The sequence below is a fragment of the Talpa europaea genome, assembly GCF_964194135.1.
Source record: "Talpa europaea genome assembly, chromosome: 1".
In the NCBI taxonomy this organism is placed as follows: Eukaryota; Metazoa; Chordata; class Mammalia; order Eulipotyphla; family Talpidae; genus Talpa; species Talpa europaea.
This window is the reverse complement of record NC_140073.1, coordinates 21,266,875-21,284,762: the sequence shown is the minus strand read 5'-3', so window position 1 is coordinate 21,284,762 and position 17,888 is coordinate 21,266,875. Positions and strand designations below refer to the sequence as shown.

The 17,888-nt window shown below is 40.1% G+C and overlaps 1 protein-coding gene across 1 annotated transcript in view; it reads left to right on the top strand.

Moving 5' to 3' along the window:
* The window catches only part of CAT (catalase), a gene marked incomplete at both ends in the record, with an annotated part of 29,256 nt that extends 16,155 nt beyond the window's left edge, over window positions 1-13,101 (top strand). Inside the window, 7 exons of the mRNA XM_084230527.1 lie at window positions 1,181-1,372; window positions 1,810-1,962; window positions 8,120-8,258; window positions 10,378-10,508; window positions 11,540-11,647; window positions 12,641-12,724; window positions 13,036-13,101. Of these exons, the coding sequence (XP_084086653.1) occupies window positions 1,181-1,372; window positions 1,810-1,962; window positions 8,120-8,258; window positions 10,378-10,508; window positions 11,540-11,647; window positions 12,641-12,724; window positions 13,036-13,101 (873 nt within the window). The remainder of the gene's footprint in view (window positions 1-1,180; window positions 1,373-1,809; window positions 1,963-8,119; window positions 8,259-10,377; window positions 10,509-11,539; window positions 11,648-12,640; window positions 12,725-13,035) is intronic.
* Window positions 13,102-17,888: the final 4,787 nt, after the last annotated feature.

Below are 17,888 nucleotides of genomic sequence, written 5' to 3'. Positions count from 1 at the left end.
TTACTGTACAATTTAGCTCTTTGGGTGACCTGTAGATGGTAATCTCCATTTTGTAATCCCAAATGTAGCTTCATTCCTAATAAGGAAGAGGGTTCAAATGTTGTCACTATTCAGAAATATTTGGGGTTTCTCTTTGTACCAGCCTTCTTGAGTTGACTTTTACTAAGGAAATCTCTCGATGGTGTTTCACTTGTTGGGGATCTTTCAGAAGAAGAAACATGGGAAATCCATTAAGGGGCAATATCATGTGATAATGGGAGTACTTGTGAAAGGGACTGAAGTTATTTGGGCCTTTCTGGCTTGTTTGGAAAGTCAGAATACTGATTTCATGTGGTCATAGTCAGAACTGGTTCAAAGCAGCTGTCCGAAAGTTCTTTTCAGCTCTATGAACTATAATTGTATGATATCTTTAAAAAACTTAAAAAAGAAGGTATGAAGGTGGAGGAATACTAACTAAGCATGAGTAATTGATTTGAGCTATTATATAAAATGGGTAATTAAAACATTTCATGTAGAAAGTGGGAAGTCCTTTAGTCATTTGCTTATTTTAAAAATATTGAAAATATTTTGATTTTTTTATGATTTGGATAGTAACATGGTTTTAAAAATTCAAATAATACCCAACCTGGAAAACATTTTTGAAGTTGCTCAAGAAGTTAAACATAGGTTTACCATCTGACCCAGTAACTATTTCACAATATATACTCAAAAAAATCCACTGAACTCAATACTTGAAAATACCTAAAATGGTAAATTTTATGTTATGTATATGTTTACAAAAACAATTGTTTCAGATTGTCTGAAGGAAGTAATGAAACATTCTCTATATGGATGAAAAACAGAAAATACAGTTATTTGAAAAATTGACATGTCAATAATTATGTCAATAATTAAAAAATTCAAATACTATAGACTATATAAAAGGAAAGATAGGACTGACTTTAAATATGAAATGTATAGATAGATTCCTGGAAAATTAAAGGAATCAGGGTATTCAGGTAGTGTTTCTTGTTGATAAATTCCTATTTGCATCATTTTTGAATAGTGGAATTATTATTACAAGGAAAATCCAAGGAAAGTTGGGTTGAGCATCTAACAAAATCCTTCAATGAATTAGTGACTGAAGTTGTATAACTTTGCCAATCGCTTTCAGTTTGAGCTTTTTTCTTTCATTCTGTAGACTGACCAGGGCATCAAAAACCTTTCGGCTGAAGATGCAGCAAGAATTTCCCAGGAAGATCCTGACTATGGCCTCCGGGACCTTTTTAATGCCATTGCCGCTGGCAACTACCCCTCCTGGACTTTTTATATCCAGGTCATGACGTTTAGTCAGGCAGAAAATTTTCAGTTTAATCCATTTGATCTTACCAAGGTGAGTCATTGAACAACTGGATTATCTTAGACTTTCTACATACCTTATTAAAAAAAATTTAATTTAAAAAAAAGTACAAGATACAGTGGTATACCCTTCAGATTTTCCTAGGCTGTGAGTGAGAGTGCAGCTGCATCTTACTTCCATGCTTCTGTTTGATACGTTTATGAAGCTCATCTCTGTGGCTTGCTTTATTGTTGTTAGCAGGGAACAAGTTTGAAAGGATGATGGAATTTTGCCCAGGGAAGCTGTCAATATTTACCACTTACTATTGTGAAAGATTGAACCCAAGCAGTGTATTTACCTTCCTTTCTTGCCTTGTTACTGTATATTAAATAATTATTTTCACTGACTTGATTATATTTGAGAATATTTTTTATGGATACTTTAATTTCCTTTAATTGATTGGTCATTGTGAATATGATTATTACTTTTAGATTTGGCCTCACAAAGACTTCCCTCTTATCCCAGTTGGTAAACTGGTCTTAAACCGGAATCCAGTTAATTACTTTGCTGAGGTTGAACAAATGGCCTTTGATCCAAGCAACATGCCACCCGGCATTGAGCCCAGTCCTGACAAAATGCTTCAGGTAAGCCTGGTGGATTGAGATGTTCTGAGGCAGGAATATATCCTTGCATATGTATACACACACACACGTGATGTAAATTGGCATGACCTTATATGAAGAATCAGCTACAATATCACAGAAACTTTAGTTAACCTGGGTCCTTAGTTCCTGTCAGACTAACTGAAATATCCTTTGTGAGCATTACAGGATAAACCAAATTTCATAATCAACTTTCTTCAAAATGTTAAGGCTTTGACATCTTATTTTAAACGAGTTATTAGAAAGGCCTCAGTTATTTGTAGAAGAAAGCAGTCTTTGTTCAGTCTGTAGCTGATGGGAGGGAATATAGTTATTGATTACAAGACCTTGGTCAGCCTGATTTTATTCATTTCCTTTTCTGTGGTGATGCTTGAAGTTTTTCCATCTGTAAAAAGATCTGGAGATTATTTTTACAAACCAAATTTGTGTTGGCAGTGATTAACCATTTATCCTGGTAATATTTGTAGGCATTACACATTTTTTTTTAAGATTTGTTTTTCCATTTATGCATACAAGAACTGGGGTGTAGGCCAGAGGTGCAGGGGGTGAGAAGATTTACCAGAGACAGAATGGGGAGCAGAACAGGCAGATTAACTGAAATACACTGCTGAGGGGAGCAGCGGGCAGACAGGAGAGGTCTGCTGTGCCATGTGGGTCAGCTCCCTGGCCAGGGATTGAACTCATGCCACAGTGGGTGGCAATAGCTTGATAGCATTGAGATTTAACACCTGTACCACCAGGGAGGCCCACTTTCCACATTTTTAATCTCTCTTCAATATACTTTCCCAGGAGTACAAAGCATGAAACATTTTTTTTGGGGGGGGGTACCAGAAATCAGTAGGGTTATAACTGGCTTAATAATTATGTAATAAATCAGTCTTTTGTGATTTTGGACTATGGGCATGAAACAGAAGTTAAAGATTATATGCTAGATCAGACCACAGTGATTGCGGCCACTTACCTAAGTTCGTGATCCCAGGTCAGGCGCCACCCACCATGGAAACAAGCTAACAACGCTGGTGGTTTAAATAATAACTTTTCTACTTTGACCTTGGAAACACCTAAGACTTTTATAGAAAATAAGCCTTTCATTAGCTTTAGTTCAATTTTACAGAAGGAATGACTACCTACTCTGTGCAGAGGAGGACTGTCATGGTGCTGTCATGGGTGCTGTAACTGATTAAAAAAAATACAAAGTAACCAGGATGGGAGGCAGAATGACATGGTGCATCAGAAGGAGAAATCTTGTCTGGCAGGAGGATGAGGACAAAGTTTTGAGAATGAGGTAGCATTTGAAGTGACTTTTGAAGAATGAATTGGATTTTGATTTTCAACAGAGGTAAAACGGGGCAAGAGAGGCCTGTGAGAATAGGCACAAAAGTGGACCATGCTGGATATATTTCTTTCTTTCTTTATTTTTATTGTTGCTCTTTATTTTATACATTTTTTAACATCATTTTTCATTTTTGCACAATGTATGCATTTTCTTTCTTTTTTATTTATATTTTAATTTAAATTTTGTTTTTATATTCCCCATACAATTACAGCCTCCTTATTTTGACCCCAAGCCCTCCTTTCCCCGCCCTCCACCCCCCATAGACTATCTCTGGTTCATAGTTATTTGTTGATTTTGATATTTTCTTTCTTATAGTTATTCTTTTTCCTTGTCCCTTATTTAAGTTTTCTAGATTCCTGCTATGAGTAAGACCATCCGGTATTTTTCTTTTTCTTTCTGGCTTATTTAGCTGAGCATGATCCCTTCCAGCTCCATCCATGTTGCAGCAAATTGCATGTGTTTATCTTTTTTGAATGCTGAGTAATATTCCATGGTGTATATGTACCACATCTTCTTGATCCAGTCATCTATTTTTGGGCATTTGGGCTGTTTCCAAAGCTTAGTTATTGTAAACAGTGCTGCTATCAACATAGGGGTGCAGGTGCTCTTTGGAATTGATGTTTCTGTGTCCTTTGGGTAAATACCTAGGAGTGGAATTGATGGATCATATGGGAGCTCTATGTTTAGTAGGGCAAGGAATCTCCACACAGCTCTCCATAGTGGTTGGACCAGTTTGCACTCCCACCAACAGTGCAGGAGAGTTCCTTTTTCTCCACAACCTCGCCAACATTTGTTGTTGCTAGTTGTTTTAATAAGTGCCATTCTCACTGGTGTGAGATGCTATCTCATTGTAGTTTTGATTTGCATTTCCCTGATTACAAGTGATGTTGAACATTTTTTCATATGCCTGTTGGCCATTTGCATTTCCTCTTCAGAGAAGTTTCTTTTTAACTCTTCTGCCCATTTTTTGACTGGATTATTTTCTTTGTTTTTGTTGAGATGCTGGATATATTTAAACTGTAAAAATTTGCTCTTTCTTGAATTCAAGGAAATAAAATTGGACAGGGACATTGATGTCAGAAGGGCCTTAAAAACTTGAGTAGACGTTTGTACAGTTCTTCCTTCTAGGATAAGACAAAGTTTCTTCAGTTTTGAGATATGTGATCTGGCATATATTAAGTGAGATCACTCCTTTTTGCACAATAGAAAAAGAGGGAAACAGGGTTGGGAATAGAAAGGGGAAGTGAAGCAGATTTCAGGGAGTAAGCACAAGTACTTGCATTGAAACTGGGGAGCAGATGAAGGCAAGACAGTGGGAACCTCTCCTGCCTGGGGGCTGGCAGGGAGTGAGCTGTGGGAAGGACATGCTGTTGGAATTTGCTGTGAGGCAGGATTGTCCTGGGAGGGCTAAGGCTGTGGGAACAGGTTGAGGAGTACAAAGTCACGCACAGTCTTTTCACAAGAATCCAGGTCACCTTGGTTCGAGGGGCCAGAGTGAGACCTGGAGGCAGTTAGCAACTGAGTCATTCAAGCTGAAGAGCATGGAGGCCTTGGATTGAGGCCCCACCCCAGGGAAAAAGAGCTGTATCACCTATGAACAGGCTCTGCAGCAATAGCAAAGTACAAACGCATAAGGCATCTCATTGAAACTGGGAGAGTGTCCTGAAGAAGGACAATAAGTGCAAATGAGTCATTAGTTTCTGACAATATTCATTTCAGTCTTACAAACATTTTAAATTTATTGTTTTGGCTTTATAGTTTTTTTAAAATTAAGAAAAGTGTTTGAAAGGTTCAGGGCCTTCCTGGTGGCGCCAGGGGTTAAGACACAGCCTATGAAGATAACTGCAGCCACTGCAGCATGAGTTCGATCCCCGGACAGGGAGCTACCCACATGGCGCAGCAGACCTCTCCTGACTCGCCTGCTGCTCCTCTCAGCAGTATAGTTCAGTGGATCTGCTTGTTCTGTTCCCCACTCTGTCTCTGGTGAATCCTCTCATGCTCCCCCACACCTCTGGCCTGTACCCCAGTTCTTGTATGCATAAATAAGTAAATCTTTAAAAAAAAAAAAAAAAGAATAGGTTCAGCCAAGGCACACTAGTCTAGTTTTTCCCTGACTCCAAAGGTGACTTAGGTGCTATGCAGCTGGCCAGGACTCAGAGAGCAGGCAGGGACTGAGGGACTAAATTTAGCCATTTAAAGACCAGTGAGCAATTGTTTGAAGCATCTGTGTGGAGCCTTAGGCAGATTCTGGCAGGGTGGCAAGAATGTGTAGGGTGAGGCATCGTGGGAGGAGGGACTGAAGTGGAGAGTCAGTTAGGACTTGGAAGCCTCTCTGATGGGAGCTCATGAGTGCTTTGGCTCGGTTGGCGGAGGCGGTGTGCGAATTGACCATGTTCTCAGTTACCTTTCAACAAGGTCATGCTAGTAAATTTTAAACTTTGACCCCCCAAATGGTAAGCCAGACCATGATGGAATGGATAGGTAGAATTTTGCAAGTCACAGAGAAATAGTCCTGCGAATACCTGAAGGTGCAGGTGCGGACTGTACTCTGCTGTTTGCCAGGAGTGAGGAGTTGGCTGGTGACTTGGGGGAGACCTTTGTTCTGTTTTCTCACCCAGGCCCTCAAGGGAGCTCAGGCACAGAGACTTAGGTTCAAGTTGGTGTCAGGGTATGGCCTCACTGTGCTCATTTCCCAACCTTTACTTTGTGGGTGTCCCATGACCAGCCGGTTGGGGTTGTTTGATAAATATAAGGTGACAGAAAACCAAATTTATGTGATTGACATTGTATCCAGCTTTTGGCTTAAGTGTGTCTTCTAGCCAGTTGGTAATGTTAAAGCATGACTTAGTCTATTTTGAGCTGAAAGAGGCAACCAACTTGCAATTTACAAGTGGATCTTAGTCCAGCTGCATGACCAACCCCTAAATATCACCTTGGACTATTTGGAATGAATATGGAAGGTAGAGTCCCTCACCCCAGAGAAGTTATTGACATCATGATGAGACACTGGATTAAGAATGTTCATATGAGGACCTCCCCGGTGGCGCAGTAGGTTGAGCACAGTGCTGTGAAACTGTCCGCAGCCTCTGCAGTGCAGGTTCGATTCCCAACTGGCCAGGGAGAGACCCACATGGCATGACAGACCTCTCCTGTCACATCTGCTCCTCTCCTCATCAGTGTTTTCGGTTTGTCTGCCTGTTCTGCTCCTCGCTCTGGCTCTGGTGAATCCTTTCACCCTCCCTCACCTCTGGCCTGTATCCCAGCTAGTGTATAAATAAAAAAATAAATCTTAAAAAAAAAAGAATGTTCATATGAGTGATTTCATACAAAATAATTGTTTAAGTTTGCCCAACCAGATTTTGGTTAGAGATATTAGAATACTCTTTCAGATTCCAGTCCATTGACTTTCAGGTTCAAAGTCAATGAAAGAAAACTGCTAATAGAATTGAGCTTTGAATAATGAGAATATTTAAATAGACACTAAGATTAATGTAGAATTAATCACACTACTTTTTTTTTTTTTAAAGATTTATTTATTTATACAAGCACTGGGTACAGTCAGAAGCGCTGGAGGGTGAGAGAATTCACCAGAGCCAGAGCGGGGAGCAGAGCAGGCAGAAGGACTGAAGTACACTGCTGAGGGGAGCAGCGGGTGGCAGGAGAGGTCTGCATGCCATGTGGGACCCTCGCCGGTGGCCGGGATCGAACCGGTGCTGCAGAGGCTGCAGGCAGCTTCGCAGCCCAGCGCTCAACCGCTGCACCACCAGGGGAGGCTCCGATCACACTACTTTTTGTTTAGCACTAACTAAAGAAATAGTAAAATGCCTACCCTACTGCCTTGGTAAACAGGCGACTTAATTTAATCTTTGATTCAAGACCTTGGCCCTCACTTTGAACCAGTTTTATAAAATATAAAAATCAAATCATTTTATATTTGATTTATATCTAGAAGGTTTCAGAGCTAAATCCAGAACACAACATGGGATTTATATTTTAAAATAATTTCCTACACAGTTGTTTTCATAGAAATTCTTTTCTCTTTGTGAAGAGCAAATGGTTGATCACCCCCTGCCCCCCCAGAGTGGGACAAGGAGGAGGGAAGGAATTAGTTCATGACTCCAGTTAGTTGGGTTCTCACAAATTTATTTTCCAGTATCATCTCCTAAGTTACATCCTTGGGAATTATTGGAAATAGTATAAGACAGGACACTAACTTGTCATTTGAGAAAAAAATAAGGAATAATTATCTAGAACAGATGCGAAAACAACTTGCCTGTCCAAAAGGCATGACAGATGAAGGGCTGTTCACTTAGGGAGAACTCATTTCATAAGGGACAAGAAACTTTGCTCTTCTTTACTGGGGCACAGGTAGGGGTTGTGGGGATCACGCAGCGTGCTTTGTACTTGGAATCTTAGAATCAAATTTATCATCGTTGGGCCTCCCCTGGTGGTGCAGTGGTTGAGCGCTGGGCTGCGAAGCTGCCCGCAGCCTCAGTAGCACCGGTTCAATCCCGGGCCGCTGGCGAGGGTCCCACATGGTGCGCAGACCTCTCCTGCCGCCCGCTGCTCCCCTCAGCAGTGTATTTTGTTGGACTGTCTGTTCTGTTCCCTGCTCTGGCTCTGGTGAATCCTCTCACCCTCCCGCGCTTCTGACTGTACCCAATGCTTGTATAAATAAATAAATAAATATTAAAAAAAAAAAAAAAGACACCATGGCTCACTTAAAAAAAAAAAAATTTATCATCATTCCTGTCTTTGCGTTTATACGCACACAGCCAGCTTCTGTTTCCTTTATAACTGCAGGGCCGTCTTTTTGCTTATCCTGATACTCACCGCCACCGCCTGGGAGCCAACTATCTTCAGATACCTGTGAACTGTCCCTTCCGCACTCGACTGGCCAACTACCAGCGCGATGGCCCCATGTGCATGTTCGACAATCAGGGTAGGGACCCCCTCCCCCCCAGCCCCCCGCCCCCACCTCTGCCGCCCAGCAAGGAGGTTTTAACACCTGAGGATTTTTCCTTACTTTTAAATGTATTTTATATATTTCTGTGTTTTATTGAGAGTGCCCCCTTTAGACTTTCCTTGCTGTCCATTGATAGTTAAAGGCAGGAGGGAGATCTTTCCCACTGGTTATAGTAGAATAGCCTCCACCTCTGGGGTTAGGTTTGAAAGGTGCTTCACAAAACCGGCAATTCCTTCAGTCACTCTCAGTCACCAGAATTGACTCTTGGAAGTGCAAAAGTTAAGAGTTCATAGCTTTTGTTTTTCTTTTTACTTCTGCTGGGGCTGAGGAGGGGCAAGTGTAGCCAGACTCTGGGCCTTCTTGTGTCCATCTTCTGTAGTTTTATTCTAATTTTCTTTTCTATCCCCAATTCATATTTTTCAGTCCTTTTGTTATTGAGACTGGCTGTATGGAGGGCGGGGGGTGTCATGTATATTTTGAAACTTTATTAATAAGTAATTCCTTCTCGTTTACTGTTCGTGCTAACCACTGCAGTGGCATACACATGAAACAAACCTTTAAGGATGTATTTTGACACTCCCTTTGCCTAGTTTTAAAGGTGGAGTGTTTGGAATGTGCTCTTAAAGTTTGATGAAAGAACTTAAAGGTTCTCAGGTGCTGGAAGAAAAGAGGGGATGGACAGAGAGACAGATGGGGTGCTGGCACGGGTGATTAGGTGGAGGGTGAGTAGAACATGTGCACATAGGGAAGAACAAAAATGTAACCCCCCAAATTAAAAAAAAAAAACAAACAATTCTTCCCACCTTGTCCGCCCCCCCCCCAAAAAAAAAAAGTGTTCCCAGGAGTTGAAGACAACCTGAATAAAAGGTCAGAATTTACTTGGAAATAGAATGTTTTAATTACTCAAATAGGCCCATTTCAAAGAGGCAATTCTTTATGCAGAATTCCACTCTAGATGGCTGGTTATTGGAGCACTTTACTTTTCACTTAGATGTGGCTGACCTAGAATGAATTTCTTGGGGTGATAATTGGGCTCCATAATAGTATGGTATCCTCCCTCTTCTTGCCAGCACTTGGTCAATATGCTGTATAGATACCTCTTGATTATCTTGTTTGAATAATCGATTCTGGCAGTGCCCTGAGTAGAATGCCAACCCAAACTGGCTTGTTGAAAGCACTTAATATGTTTCTAGGCCACTCCTTCTGTGCACAGTCAGTGTGTGCTCAGGTAATTCAAGCTTCTGATAATATAAACTGAAGTCGAGTATAGTTAGGAAAATAAATATGCCAAAGTGAAGGAAAAAGCCTATACATTATTCCAGAAGTCATAAGAGTGTTTTAACTGTATTTGTCATTACTTTTTTCCCCTCTAAGTCCAGGTAAGTAAGCGTTACCATACTAGAAATATCAAATATCTCTCTGGGAAGGGAAGTAAAAGTGAAGCTAGAATTGAACCAAGTCATCACAATCAATAAAGGAACGATGGCCCATGAGTTTTGAAAACATTTAAGGAATCTCAGAGTACGGCTCTGTAATGGAAATGAGTGTGCTCTGGAATGGAAGAGACAAAAGAACCCAGAGTTTTAATCCCAGATTTACCACTAATTGACCTGACAGCCATCAGGTAACATCTCAGAGCTCCAAACTTCCAGTTAAAGGAGTGGAGCTTTGCTCCCAAGGATTCTGTGATTCAGTGTTTAACTGATTTTAAGCGCAGGTGAAACTCAAATCTGCAATGTATCCCTGGGTCACCTAGTCAAACTTGTATACATTTATTTGTACTGGTAAGTCTCAGAAGACTGTAGATTAGACTTTTGAAGTGTTCAAAAGGAATTTGAGAATCTCTTTATTGAGTCTGAAAGTGAGACAGCCCCCTTCAAGCATTTGGAAGAAGGCAGTATTCTCAGAATCTGAGTACTGCCTGCAGCTAAATGTGGGACATTTAAAATAATATGTGCATAATATGGTGCACATATTATAAATAATATGGTGTGTGTGAATGAGTGATTGCCACTTGAATTTATCTCATTGACGATTTGCGAGTTTGTTTTATTATTCATCTCCCTAAGTGAATATGTACGGCTCTCCTTTAAAGGCGGTGCACCCAATTACTACCCCAACAGCTTCAGTGCCCCGGAGCACCAGCACTCTGCCCTGGAGCACAGATCTCGATACTCTGCAGACGTGCAGCGCTACAACAGCGCCAACGAGGATAATGTCACTCAGGTACAGTGTCTTCCTCTATCAACGTCGGCATATTTCCCTCCTCTTCAAGTGTCTAATATATCTTAAATTGAAAACAGGGAAGATATCGCTAATCATTAATTAGTCACTTTGTTAGATGGAGTTGAAGAGTTATATTTCTTTGCTCTTTGTTTTCATTTCAGTTTCCTCAAATTTCATTGAAGGTATATGAATGAGGGCTGTTGGGGAAGCAGTTCTTCCCCAACTAAGAAATAGATAAGTACCTCTAAGTAAAACCGAATCTAAGGATCTGGGCAGGACATGCAAATTCAAGGGCTAGAGAACTGGATTCACAGCAGCACTGGAGCCTCAGTAGCAAGAGTGTGGGTTTTTCCCCTATGAGGCACACCAGTCACATGACCCTGTTACTCCCCATCTGCCTACTCCTTCTTTCTGGTACCAATTGCTTATTTTTGGCCTTCTATTTTCTCCACTTGGCCACAGAGCTCCTGTTTCATCACTGGTGTGACTTGGTCATGACGATAAATTCTTCTTTATGGCTTCTTTCTCTGTATTACTTTTTTTTCTTTAGCCATCTTTTCCTTGTCTCTCAATATGTGTGTCTCCTATTCTAGAGAGAAGAATTCAGATTGATTTGGCTAATCTTTTCACCCTAGGTTGCATCACGTGCCCTTTGGCCGGCCCTCAGTGACCTGCCCTGGGTCAGGTGCTCACCCTGCTTCCCGTCACTATGACTGCCTACGGTCTGTTCTCTCCCTAGAGGCTACAAAAGAGGCCCTTTGGTGGTCCCATGTGTGGGTGGCCTCCTCATGACTGTGTCTAACACATTTTACACCACATACAAAAATAAAGCTAAAATTTTAAAAAAGTGAGAAACAGATGTCAACTACAGTTTTAAATTATTCCTAGAGTTCAAAACCTTTTTTTTTCATCTTTATGCTAGTGACGTTTCTTTCTTATGTCAATGAAAAGTCTTACTTTTTCATTTCAAATGTGGTATTTTGGGTGAATTATGTTCACAATAAACTGCATCATCTCTGTTCAATGTGCAGGTGAGGGCATTCTATTGCTCCGTGCTGAATGAAGAGGAGAGGAAACGCCTGTGCGAGAACATTGCTGGCCACCTGAAAGACGCACAGCTTTTCATCCAGAAGAAAGCGGTGGGTGACACTTTGTAAACTGAAGGGCGACATCTGCTGGCACAAGAAGGGAGCGCAGCTATATGAGGGCCCTCATGGGGAAAACAAAGCGTCCTTCCTTTTGTAATTGTGCAAAGGGAACTTAAAAAAAATTAGTGCTCTTCCCCATCCACCTCTGATTATTTTCTCCTAATATTTTCTCTGATATCTTATGGCATCTCCATTGATCCTTAAGTTCTTTGTCCAATGTGTGATAATTTAGTTGAATTCAAGGTCAATTTTTTTCTATGCTGTTTAATTTGGCTATAGCCAATTCTGTGGAAGCTAGTAAAGGTCCACTAAAAAATGGGCTTGAACCCTTGGCATTCTTCTCTCACATTTGCTAACACTGTAAGGCTTCATGTGGGTTCCTCGTGCCCCATCTCCTGCTCTCTGCTCAGGCTCAGCCTGTTCTGTTTTTTTTTTTGTTTGTTTTTTTTTTTTAAACACAATGAGATTCCCACTTTTAGAAAACCTGGACCTTACTTGGTGGCAAAGGAAAAAGCTCATCGGTGAGGGTCAGGATTGATCCCTGCACCCCACGCTGCTCTCTGCAGTGAATTCCTGCTTGAAGTATGTGGAATTGCCCAGCAGATGCCAGTATCTTTATATACCCACTTTCAATTCAGGCAGTGTCTGGGTCCGTTTCTTAATGCAAATTACCGTCACTTGTTGGAGTTACTTTGATGTCAGCTTTTCACATGCAGTAAATGCAGCTCCCAACATATGTGTCTTTCTCACAATTTTCTGTGAGGTAGATTTCACCATTGTGCCCATTTTGAAGTTCAGCTGAATGACTTGTCCATGGTTGCTCAGCCAGTATATGTCCGGGTTTTCACTGGACACTAGATTTACTCCCTGTTGACACTGTGGTCCTAACCCCTGCTGAAGGGTCCTTCCGCCCCAGAGTAAACACTGTGAGGCAGACACTGGGGATGAGTCGTGATTGCTTGCATTATTTTTACTTGATTTCAGGTCAAGAACTTCAGTGATGTCCATCCTGACCTGGGGGCCCGCGTTCAGGCTCATTTGGACAAATACAACTCTATGAATTCTAAGGTGAGCCCAGAGCTGCCTGATCATGGCAGACGGATGTGAGTCCCTGATTAGACTAGACATGGTTCAGTTTTCTTTTATGATGGTTCTCCTCAGGCACAACTACTAGATTTCTTAAGCAGCTGTTTAGAATCTCACTTGAGATTTAAAGAGCACATCTGCAAAACTCTTCATTTCATTTTATAATCTATAGGATATTTAAGGTGGATGGATTTTGAGTTGTTATTTTCTTTTGAGTACAAATGAAGCTAAAGTAAATGCCAAGTTGCAGCTGCCAAGTGAGTTAACCTGCTGGTCTTGCTCTTTTAAAACAGAAATCAGTTCACACCTTTATGCAGCCCGGGAGTCACTTGGCTGCAAAGGAGAAAGCTCATCTGTGAGAATCGGGCCCCTTTTCCTGCACCCGGAGATGCTCAGCCTGTGAAGTGAAGAATGGTATCACACATAACCCACTCATTGCTGGATAAAAGATTCTGTGCTAGATTGCCAAATACAAACTAATGTTTTTAAAACGATAGTCCAGGTTTCAATAGCAGATAATGTAGTAATGGCTTTTAATGCTATTTCCCTTGGGGAAAAATGAAGATTTGGGTTTAACAGTCACTTAATAGAAACATGTATTTGCTTTGACAGTTGGATGGATTATACATTTAAAATGGCTACAATAAACATTTCTAGAGAAATATGATTGTATTTGATAAGAGGAAATCTTGGTGAAATTAGTAGATGTGTATCATCTCATGGCCGATTATATACAAATACGGCTGCAGTTGTACAAGAAAAAAGATAAAGATAATCTGCTCAGAAATTGTAGTTAAAAAAAGTCTTATAAGGAAGACATTTAATACTTTGGTGTCTTTTAAAAATAACTTCAGTACCCAGTACCATGGCTTAATGATTATTCCTGCTTGGAATTGCTCAGATTGTTTTTTTTCTATTTGGAATCATATTAATGCTAATATTGTACTGATTTTGCAATCAATTGATTTGTAATTGCTTACATTTTTGCAATAAATTAATCTACACAAGAATAGAAGAATGGTATTTGATTTTTTATTTCGGGTTCATATATGTAACTCAATGTCTCACCAGACTCTCAATCTGAGTATCACTTGTTAGCAGATGCTTACTCTTCAAATTGAGAAATGCTAATATCACGAGGAAGCTATGTCATTTGTTTAAATGCTAGCCTTTAGAAACAGCCTACTGAGACACTGGGGACCTTTATTGGGAAAACAGCAAACTTTGAAAAATGCTTAGATCTCCTGTCCATTCACTCACTACCTTATCTAATTATGAATTTTTAAAATAAGGGTTCAGACCCCTCAGTTATTTTTTAACCCATATTTGCCTATCACGCTTGAAAATCACAGGGAACACTTTAAAGTGAATTCTGAATATTAAGTGAAACCTGTTTTCCTTGGAAATCCTTGTTTCCTCTGTCTCAGATCTCTAAGACCAGTTTGTACTTACTCTCAGGAATTCCCTGAGATCTTGGGCTTCAGAAAACCATTAGACCTCTTATGGAATCAAACTCTTAGTCTCTTAGCTCAAACTTAATCTCCTGTCAAACTCTCCTGCCTAAATTCCTCAAGTCTTTGTGCTTGAAGATTATCACATGTGTAGATATAGAAAGTAAATGATTCAGAGATAAATACTCTCAATATAGTAGCTTTACTGTTGTTATAACTCTTTATAGTAGTAAATATACAAGGTAAATGTATAAAAATTAATATAATTTGATGACGGGAAAGAGGTTATTAATTTGAATACTGAACACAAAAACAGTTTTTAAGATTTTCTACTTTATTCCATTGTGTAAAAGGAGTTGATAGCTAAAATCACTTTAATATGCTGACTGTATGTAACAATCGAACACACTTTGCTCTGGAGACCTCTTAGTATAATTTTCAGAGATAAATTTGGTGAGGTTAGGTTTTACTGGCAGGTACTAATTATATTCCTTTTAAGTGACATTATGATGACATTAAGAGTTTTTGAGCCAAAGCTGTAAGGATTGTAGCACAACCAACCCATACCGGGTAGGCTCACTATGGGTTCTGGCAAATACGTAGGGATGCAAGCAGAATAGAGGTTACCAGAGGTGGAAATGGGGAATTATTGTTTAGTGGTTATAGTGTTTCTGTTTGGAAAGATGAAAAAGTTACAGTAATGGGTAGTGGTGATAGTTTCATGACTATGTGAATACATTTAATGCCACTCAAATAAAAATGGCTGAAATGATAAATTTATGTATATTTTATCACATTAAAAAGATCCATGTTTCATTCTCATTCCTAGTCTTCTGTGCCCTCTTCAACAGCGTTTGACAGAATTGATCACTGGAACTGTCTTTTTTGAAAATGACAACTTTTTTGAGATTTAATTCACTTCCCATAAAATCTGTCACTTAATGTGTACCATGCAGGGGTTTTTAGTAAAGGCTTTTAGAGGTGTGCAACCATCACCACAATCAATTTCAGAACATTTTCACCATTTCCCCCCCAAACCCTGTACCCATTAGAGGTCACTCTCTGTCTCCAACTTAATGCTGCAACCAGTCCTTGTCACCTTGAACTTACAGAGTTGCCTACACTGCATATTTCATTTACATGGCATCAAACAATATATGGATTTTGTGGCTGCCTCTTTAGTATGTTTCAAGTCCTTACATGTGGTAACATATTGGAACTTCAGTTCCTTTTATGGCCAAATGTGTTCTGTCCTTTGGATGAGGCTGTGCTGTATTTACTCACTCCTCATCCCATAGTTGGTGGGGTGGTTTCCCCTTTTTGGCTACTGTGAATAATGCTGCTGCCAACTCTTGTGGACATGTTTTCGTGTGGACACATGTTTTCATTTCTCAACATTTTCACCTTTAAAGATGTTTTGGCTTAAGGTTGTGGTACACCACTCCCTAAAATTTGACTTGTGGTTTTTTGAAAATGGATTACTTCTTCCTCTGAAAAGAGGACTTAGCCTAGGCTTGTGGAAATACTGAGGGATCACCTTGTTCTTTTCAAATTCAATGTTAGAATTTCAATTTAAAGCCAAAATTGTTTCCCTGATAAAAGGACATCATTTTAATTTGTAATCTCTGCTAAGGAGATGAGTTGTAAGAACTTCTTAGCCCTCATTTTTCTGAGAGAAAAATTATGGGCAAGGTCTTTGGCCATTTCTTTGCCTCTTCCTCTGTGGTATTATTAAAAGGCGAAGAGTCACATTCCACTTTGATGATCTGATAAGACAAATTGGAGGTTTTAAAATGCTTATCAGAGCTTTAAAGATGTGAAGGGTTAGAACTCACAAAGTTCTGTATAATTTTGAATGAGAATTTTAAATGATCACATTCATATATTGAAAGTTTGCTATGAAAACCTCAGCTGCACTCCTTTTTATGAAGGAAATACTCCTTCATTTATTATGGTAAGTAAATTTTGCATTGTCTTTTTATTTTCTTGTTTTGCTTTGGTATTATTTGCTAAAAGAGTGGTCTTTTATATAGTCCTTTGTGTTTTCTGTTGTTAATAGATTATAAAGCTATATGTTTAAATAAAATTCTCATTTTTAAGAGCATACTGGGTTGAAGGATAGCCTTCAATAGGAATTTATCCATGTACTAACCTCTGGAACCTGTGAAGCTGACCTTATTTGGCAACAAGATGTTTGCCAAATAAATCCTTAAATTGGGGCTCTTCAGATGAGATCATCCTAGATTATCCAGACAGAACCTCAGTCCGGTGAGAAGTGCCCTTCACAGAAACCAGGGGAGAGGGAGGAACAGGAGTCTAGAGAGACAGAGATTGGGAAGTTAGAGCTCCAGGCTGAGAAACAGGCAACATGGGAGTTACCTGAAGTCGAAGAAGCAAGGAGGAATTGTTCCCCGGAGCCTAAGGCAGGAGGAAGGAGTGTGGCTCTGCCAACACCTTGATTTCCGACTTCAGCCTCCAGATCTGTGAGAATTAATTTCTGTTGTTCTAAGTCAACTTTGGTTATTTGTTTTGGGCAGACCGAGAAACATACAAAGAGGGTGCTAGTTTAATGGATCTGGAAAAATGAAAACTTCCTGAGTAGCATCTGGATTAATTTTCTTGTACTCCAAATTGCTGGATGATCACACTCCACCCCCCGCCTTATTGGGGGCACACAGCATTTTTCAAGGAGCTTGTCATTCCTTATGCCTGCTCTGCCCACACTTCAATCACCACCCCCCCCCCCTCCACTTCCCAAGCATCTTGCTTCTGCTGCTGCTTTATTGCCAAGCTCTTTGCCTGAAAGCTCCCAGTCCCTTCCTGTTACTGAATTTCAAATTTCCTAGGCAGTCTCTTCCTTCAGTTGGACTTTGATCCAGTTCACTAACATGGTGCTTAGCTCTTCAGATGGCTTGGAGTCATCTTCAGACCCCAGCATAAAGGTCCCAAATTCAAAATATATAAAAGTTTTGGATGTATAAAAAACAAAACCAAACAAACAAAACCCACAATAGTGCAAGCACAAAGCTGCGTAGCAGCCTAATAAAGCAAATGTCCAGAAAGTCGTGATATGCTCTGGCCCCTGGGGCAGCTTCTACTTAGCTCAGGAATAATTGCTACAAGGCCCTGAGAAAACTTTTGTCAGCTCTGATTTTTTTAAAAATGCTGGAAATCTGGATTTTTCAGTAAATCTTCTGACTTATAAGTAAGGCGATTCTCAGTAAGAAATGAAATAAATATTCAAAACAGTAAGTGAAAAAAAAATTGTGCGTGTGTCACAACCAAAACTCTATCTGCAGCGCTGCTGACCCATTTTGCCTTTGTCTTAAGGTGCGTAAGGGTATGGATAAGATCACTCCATATATTTCTTGCATCTCTTAGACACTTACAAAAAAAACCCATCTCCCAAAGGAAATGGAAAGGTAATCAAAGGTGTTTGAGGTTGTCCCCGGCTGCTGAGTCTGCTGGGTGAATTTCATGATAGAGAGACAGTTGAACATGTTAAATACTTTATTCACATTGTTTACAAACTATATCCACCTGGGAAACACATGAATCCAAAAATAGATTATCATACAGTAATTCACATTTTTTGAAACAAGTTACTTTTGCAGTTAAGTTCTAAGCACAGTGGTCCTCAGCCTGTGTGGTGGTCAGTGCCTCGGCACGTGAAGCTTCCTGGCCTGGGAAGCTGG